The sequence below is a fragment of the Lytechinus pictus genome, chromosome 3 (genome assembly GCF_037042905.1).
Source record: "Lytechinus pictus isolate F3 Inbred chromosome 3, Lp3.0, whole genome shotgun sequence".
Lineage (NCBI taxonomy): Eukaryota > Metazoa > Echinodermata > Echinoidea > Temnopleuroida > Toxopneustidae > Lytechinus > Lytechinus pictus.
In genome coordinates this window covers 69,860,477-69,868,650 of record NC_087247.1, presented here as the reverse complement: position 1 = coordinate 69,868,650, position 8,174 = coordinate 69,860,477, and the positions used below count along the sequence as shown (strand labels likewise).

At 32.2% G+C, this 8,174-nt stretch overlaps 1 protein-coding gene and 1 non-coding gene across 2 annotated transcripts in view; both read left to right on the top strand.

The window, feature by feature from the left end:
- The first annotated feature begins 2,272 nt into the window (after positions 1-2,272).
- Positions 2,273-2,344, top strand: TRNAL-UAA (transfer RNA leucine (anticodon UAA)). The gene has a single exon. It is a non-coding gene; the product is annotated as a tRNA-Leu (tRNA).
- An 803-nt stretch (positions 2,345-3,147) lies between these two features.
- LOC135153670 (ATP-binding cassette sub-family C member 9-like) overlaps positions 3,148-8,174 on the top strand; it is a 37,349-nt gene continuing 32,322 nt past the window's right edge. The window contains exons 1-8 of the mRNA XM_064097654.1: positions 3,148-3,371; positions 4,186-4,386; positions 4,893-5,051; positions 5,392-5,547; positions 6,019-6,153; positions 6,862-7,024; positions 7,464-7,504; positions 7,926-8,171. Coding sequence (XP_063953724.1) covers positions 3,246-3,371; positions 4,186-4,386; positions 4,893-5,051; positions 5,392-5,547; positions 6,019-6,153; positions 6,862-7,024; positions 7,464-7,504; positions 7,926-8,171 — 1,227 coding nt within the window. The 5' untranslated portion in view covers positions 3,148-3,245. The remainder of the gene's footprint in view (positions 3,372-4,185; positions 4,387-4,892; positions 5,052-5,391; positions 5,548-6,018; positions 6,154-6,861; positions 7,025-7,463; positions 7,505-7,925; positions 8,172-8,174) is intronic.

The window sequence follows — 8,174 nt, the reverse complement described above, 5'->3', positions numbered from 1 at the left end:
CAAAATGTGCAAATTGCGACTGTAAATCATTTGAGCGATTAAACACCGCTAAAATTTAATATATATATATATATAGTGTAAAGTTATACATGTACAACAGCTTTGGCAACTCTTTTATTTAAATATTGTAAAGAAATGGATGAAGAGAACAATGGTAGGCGAAGCTTAAATCAAGGTTCCCCAGTAGTCCAGGATAGAAGAGGCATAACCTTGTTTTTTCATATATACAATATATTTCGATGGTTTCTTGTCAATTCGAGGGTGCTGATTACGAATCTGAATGATGCCACTCGTGTCACCTTGAGCATTTTCCGCAAATTGGCAAAATCCAATATGGCCTCCAAAATTTGCATAATACCCATGAAAATCATAAAATTGCCAGCAAATTGGCTATAAAATGTATGTAATTGTGTTGCAGGAGTGAAATACTCTATGAAAAAACATTTTTTGACAAAATATTTATTTCTTGATATTCAAAATGGCCGCCACAGACCTCTGTATACCCTAATATGTACAAAATGAATAGGGAAAATTAATTTTTCACAAAATTATCGCTAAACTGCAAGTAATTGTGATCTATAGACGAAATGATATATGAAGATCATCAATGCTAACATGATATATCAGTTATTATGTCATGTATGGGAAAATTGTTGTATTCAATATTCAAAATAGCTGCCACTGGCCCAAATAGTATTATTTTCTATGGCAAAGGGGCCAACAAAAATCGCAAGAGTGAGCACTAAAATGCATATTATAAAGAGAACGAGTGGAATACTGACTAAAAATACAATTGCTAACGAGAAATATTATTCAATATGCCATGTATGTGTAAATGCTGTATTTTGATATTCAAAATGGCCGCCAAAGGCCCTAACAGTATTATGTACAATGAGAAAGAGGACCAACGAAATCACAAGAGTGAGCACTGAAATGCATTATTTGTGATGAATAAATGGGATACTGTCTAAATAACACATTTTTTTAACGAAATATATCATTCAGATTAGAGTTTGTGTTTAATACTGTATTTTGACTTTCAAAATGGCCGCCATAGACATTGATTGTATTATGTACATTGCGAACTAGGAAATTAATTTTCACACTAATGAGCACCATAAATGCACGTAATTGTGATCTATGAGTAAAATATTGTCTGAAAGCATAATCTGTAACAAGATATATCAGTTCTTATGCCAGGTAGGTAATAAATACTGTATTTTGAAAGTCAAAATGGCCGCTACAGGCCCCAACAGTATTATGTACAATGTGAATGGGGACAAATGATTTTAACAGATTTTGGCTTTGCTCGACTAAATGGTGTTGTATGAGTGAAATATTGTCTGAAAACATGATTACTAACGAAATATATCATATCATCTAAAATTTAGGTGATGAATGTCATATTTCAAAATTCAAAATGGCCGCCACATGCCTTTTGTGAAAATTATATGTCCTCATTCAAATTGTACATAATACAATAATGGCCCATGGCGGCCATTTTCCATTCCAGAATGTAGCATTTATCACCTTAAATGCACCAGATATGATGATATACCTCGTTAGGAACCATCGTTTTAGACAATATTTCACTCTTACATCACAATTATATGCAATACTTATAGTCAAGCAAAGCCAAATTCTGTCAAAATTATATGTCCCAAATTGCAACGTACATATGGCTTTTAAGACCTATGGCAGCCATTTTGAATTTCAAAGTACAGTATTCATTACCTCCATGACCAATATGTGATGTATTTATTTATAAATCATGTGTAGGACAATATTTTTACTCATGCATCACAGTTACTTGCATTTTATGATTTTCACTCTTGTAAAAAGTAGATTCCCTATACGCATGTAACATAATTTAGTTAGGGCTTGTATCAGCTTTTTTGAATGTCAAAATGCAGTATTTATCACTTAAATGGCAGAAGAAATGCTTTATTTCATAAAAATCAAGTTTTCAAATAATGTTTTATCATACAACAGGACTTTATGGATTTCATAATTTACAGTACACGTGTGGGAGAAAGTATACAAATGTGTAAAGTTATACATGTACAACAGCTTTGGCAACTCTTTTATTGAAATATTGTAAAGAAATGGATGAAGAGAACAATGGTAGGCGTAGCTTAAATCAAGGTTCCCCAGAGCTATCTACCCTTTGGAAAATTTGGTGATGCCGAAAAAGGAAATTATAATGGGTATAGTGTCGAAAATCTGTCTATCTGACGGTCAATCGGATCGGGGTCGCCCTAGCCACTAACCCGTCTCTGTGGTCTAGTGGTTAAGGCACCGGCGTTAAAAGCTGGGGGCCCGGGTTCGATTCCCGGCAGAGACATTTTTTCGGCATCACCAATTTTTCCAAAGGGTAGATACCTCTGGGGAACCTTGATTTAAGCTACGCCTACCATTGTTCTCTTCATCCATTTCTTTACAATATTTAAATAAAAGAGTTGCCAAAGCTGTTGTACATGTATAACTTTACATATATATATATATATATATATATTTATATACATATTTTGATACAGTACACGTATTTATATATATATATATATTTATGTATATATATATATATATATATATATATATATATATATATATGATATAATTTAGATAAAATATAATATAATACACACAATAAGTTCTCCCACTCCGTTTCTCTTTCTTTCTCCTTCTTTTTCTCCCTTTCCCCGTTATTTTTTTAGCCAGTCGATGCCCCCTTCCCCCCCCCCCCCGTCATTACGCCACCGCTCCTTTTCCATGTTTGTCATCCATGCGGCCCTTGTAACAAAACGCTATACATAGATTCAATATCGATATAAGACATATACATGGAAAGTGAAATGCAGACTAGCTGACTCGCCTGACTGCGGAAATGTTGATACAAAGATGAAAAAAGAAGAAAAAAAAATTATGAATGAAATATGGTATTTTTGCCCTAAATGTTAGTATAAATCTTTTTGCACAATTACATGTTATCATCATGATGTCAATAAAATATAATAAGATATTTTTTTTTTGATATGTAAAGTTTAAATAAGACTGTTTTTGTGGCTGTTCATTAGATTTCGCTCAAAACTTCGTATGAGTTCCATCATGAAGTGTTTCTAACAATCAAACATTGTTTTCTGTAGGGATTCAGCCTCGTATCTTCAAACCAAATTCATTCTGAGCTCAAGGAAAGGAAGTACCTTCATGATGACTGCAGTTTACCTTCTGCGCTTCTTTATTCCTGGATGAACGGAATGTTTAAGAAAGGCATGAAGGAAGCTATTGAAATCGATGATATGGGAAGTTTACCCGAAGAGCATTCAGCAAAGTACAGTAGTGAACGCTTTGCAAAGATCCTACTTCAAGAAAAGGTATTTTGGATGGTAGATCAACCGAAATTAATCATTTTCATGGTTATTAATGAATAACTTTACTTATTACCAAAATAACAAATGTATACATTTTAATCAAATATGAATTGACCAAAAGTTTTCAGTGAAACGTCCATTTCGGTAAAGGGAGTTAAAGCACATAATAAGTTAGCCCCTCAAGATGGTTAGATGAAACGAATCATTGTTGTAATCAGTTGATTAAACTTCTGGGAATCTCTGATATTTCTGTAAGATATTAACACTATTTACATTAATTAATATAAAAATAATAATCATGAAAACGAGAAATGTAATGATGTCGATTATTAAGTGACTATATATAAATGAAAAATAAACAATGAGATAAATAAAATATAAAAGGATAAACATGGAGTTGGAACAACATGATTGATTTCAACTTTTAAAAGGTTGCTATTTGGTCTTTGTAGAAAGCATTCCAAATAATAAAATTATAACATATGGGATTATCAAACAGACATAATTATATTCTGAAGATTCCATTTTTCATCATAAGTGATGGATACCTAGGGTTACACCTTTTACCCTTTAGTTAAAAACAAATTAAAAAAGGAGGGCTTTCAGTACCGATTTTCTAATACATTGCGATGTCAGTTCTCGTTCCAACTGTTCTTTTTCTTCAGGTTTTGCAACACTGTATTTAAATATGCAATTGCTGTACTTTTGTAAATACATACATTTCAGCTTTTTAGCTGCAGTATGTGTATGATTGTTTTACTGTAAATAAATAAACCATGAAATTATTTTTTTTATTCTTCGTTATTTGTATCCCAAGGAGAGAGCGAGAAAGAAAGGCCGCGAGATCAGTTTTAACCGAGCGCTCTTCCATTTCCTTAAGAAAGGATTATATGTATCTGGAATTCTCAAATTCGTCGGAGATTCTTCAGGTTTTGCAACACCGTATTTAATATCTGGTATTATCACATGGGCAACCTTACAGGGGAAGGACTCCGGCGAGACAGGGCAAACATACCAAGTAAGCATTCTTCCTGTATCTTATTGCCTGTGCTATTCCTTTATTTTGTTCGCCATAATATCACAATAGACTCAATAAACTGATTCTGATATCCCTTTTTTAAATTCTCCCTGTTCTTAGTCTTCATATAATTTGTTTATAATGATTACCAAGCAAAATAAAATATCATATAAAAAATGGCCACCGTTTACCTTAATTTGGAATTAAATATGAATAATACAGTTTGAATCTATTTTCTATAGTAAAGATTTATACGCAAGAAATTATATTCAAAATCAATAGTCACAAAACAATTATTAGGCTACCTTATACAGACCTTCATATCATGTAGAGCTCATTTGTATTCTGCTTTCTGAATTGTTACATAATAACTTAATGTGTCAAATGAAATGATAATGATAATGATAATAACCTCCTCCCAGAATAGATTCAAAGAACATGTTTTAAAAGTTATAGGAAAAAGCTATACATCACTATCTTACATTGCACATTCTATATGCTTTCAGATGACGGAATCATATTACATCACAGCAGGAGATTTCTTTTCCAATGGATTTGTTCTCGTGATAGCCCTCTTTTTCCAGTTGGTTTTCCAGAAGATCTGTACTCAATTAAGTTATCATTACGTCATCTTAGATGGAGCCAAGGCCAGAGCTGCTATTCAGGTAAGGTCACTCATGGCCCACTTAACTTCCCAGGAAATTTTCATAACTAGTACAAATTGTTTTTAAGAAGACAGTCTAACTCAAATTCACTCTGCATAATGGATTGAATCAAAGGCGAAACAATGAGGAAAGTTAAATTTCATTCTGGTTGTTCTCTGAATGGCTGCTGTACCATATGCATTAAGAAAACAATCTATAATATCTCAAACATGGATGGCCTTATTTTCAGTCCCATTATTTAATGTAATTACCTGTAAGGTTTTGACGCAAATAGCTATTGGATTTGAGGAGTGAGGTTATATATATTTTTTTCTTCAATTTGTGTTAATTATCAATTTAGTCAGCAGTGTATTCTAAAACCTTGCGTTTGTCAACTTCTGGGATTGGAAGCGGGTCGCTAACCCAGGGCCAGATTGCTAACCATATGTCTGTTGATCCTCGAAGTATCTTCTTAGCACTACAATGGATCCATTCCATCTGGTCGATACCTTATCAGGTTAGTCCATTCCATCTAGTCGAATACTTAATCATCCACAAGCTTAAATTGTTTTTTAGAGTCTTTGATAATTTCTTTGTACACCTTTGTGATTGTATTTTTGGGGTGTATTTTTTTAAACCATATTCCAGTACTTGTCGGAGTTTATACTTTTTGTTGTTACAATATATTAATGTCTTATACTAACAATAGGACCCCATTGGAAATAAACCTTTCGGCTTTCATGGGCTATCCTGTCAAGGCATTTATCTTCAATTTCATTGCAATCTCCTGTAGATTATTTGAAGCTGACTTTTAATGTTGCTAATAGATTTAAAAAAAATAAGAAATAAAACACTCTTCTACGTATGCCGGTAAACTTAAGATTCTAAATTAGTGCATGACATTATCAAATGCTTTGAATGAAAATCTATGATTAGATTTTCATTGTTGTATGCCATTCATTCTTTTTGCATATTTTTTCTTGAACAGGTCATTGTTTTCGTGATAATCCTTTACTTCGAACTGGGATTTTCAGCCCTTGTTAGTTGTTTGGTCCTTCCACTCTCGATACCTATTCAAATCTACATTGCTAATAGACAAACTTTCTACCAGAAAGGAGCAATGGTAAGCTCAATAAACAAATGATATTAATAATTACATAATCAATTGCATATTGATAATTACATAATAATTATATATCTTTACAACTTTATTTATATTTATTCATTAAATATTCGATTGTGAGCTTTTGCTCAACTCACAAATTACGAAATGTATGTTATAGGAGTGATTGTTAAAAGAGCCACATGAAATCATTTTAAAATGATAACGTTTATTTTGATTTATGTTAAGGAAATTTCAGAGAATGAAGGTTTCTGTCTGTTTATTCCAGGAAGAGTTCAGGAATTTATTGAAGTTCCTTTTCTCAAATTATACTGGAAAATAAGAATTGAAGCTCTGTATTGTAAATTAAGTGAATGCATTGAAAAGTAAATAAACTAAAACTTAGCAATGTAATTAATGTTACTATATATAGGCCTATGTTAATATACGATATTTGAATAAATTGGCAAGAAGCCCGTATGAGGCATGTTTGTTTCCAAAGTCCGATTGGAAGAATCATGCACCCATATATTTTTTTACAGCGAGAAACGTCTTGGAAGCCTTTGCAATTTGTTGTGATTCTGCGAAAAACATCGTTTATAAACGGCTTGAGTAAGCATTTTCTCATAATTCAAAGAATTTTTGTTTTCTTCGATTTTTGGAGCTGATTATATTCTTTAACTTGTAATGCGACTTTCTTTTTCTTTTTATAATTGATTTTAATTTCAGATACAATCAGACGAGCGCTTAAAGCAGACTAACGAGGTCTTACAAGGAATGAAAGTTGTGAAATTAAATGCCTGGGAGAAAATATTTCAAAAGGCTATCGAGATCACCAGGAGGAAAGAAGTTAAAAAGCTCAGGATTCAGATGCTGTGGCGGGTTCAGCTAAGTAAGGAAGGATTCATAGAGTGACATGAAATATTACCAACAAAAATATTTGTGAAAATGTGATTACATTCACAACAATGATTCCTACATTTTGAAGCATGCTTCATAATGATTATCCCACAGTCAAAATGATTTTTTTAGAAAGAGATGTTGATTTTAATTACAGACTTTAAAAGATCAAGCACTTTTAAATTTTATTTTTTGTTCTACTTTTGTATTCACTATCATTATCCTTCATGGTTTTCATTTTGTAAACATTGCTTAGCTCATTCTAATTTATAAACATTATTATCATTACTATTATTTTATTCGGCATTTAAAAAGAAATCAGTTTACAAGCAAATATCACTTTAAAAATGATTTATATCACAATACATTTATGATTTATTTCACAGTACATTTATTAAATAGTCATGTTTCAAACATTCTTTTTTTTTCAGATACCTTGGCCAATGCAGTTCCACTTCTTCTCATGCTTTTTGTGAGTATATAAAAGCAATATTTGAAATCAGAAAAAAAAAGTTTGAGAGGCCATCCTCCTCAACCATCTAAAAATAAGTGCAGTTAAATTGATCAAACACTTTTGCGGGAAATAAAACTAGGACACAGAATGATTCCTTTTACCCTTCCATTATCAGGTTTTAAAACAAAATTTAAATTTGAATACTAGAATTGCAGATCCTGTTTTGAATTGGGGGATTGATGAAATATGAACTTGATAGACGCTTTCTACGCAACCTCGATTATATAATCAGCATCTGATGGACATGTTTTGTTTATCTATTCGTTCATTTGTTTGAATTATATATATATATATTTATATTATCTCCCTGTATCATACCATTAGATTTATACGGCACTATTGTATTTTTAGTGTGTATATTATTTTTTTTTATCGGTAGGCTCTGAGCTTGTATAGTGTATTCTCTGGTAAGAGTTTGACTCCTGATGTAGCCTTCACGTCGCTTTCAGTAATCAACCAGCTTCAACTCCCTTTACAATTACTACCTCGTGTATCTGCTTTCTTTGTCATCGCTGTAGTCAGTATGCGTCGATTAGGAAAGTTTTTCAAAGCACCTGAGATCGAAGGCAATTTGTTGACTGGTAATGGGATGAACGGAGACATCGTTGATGAAGAAGATAAAGAAGTA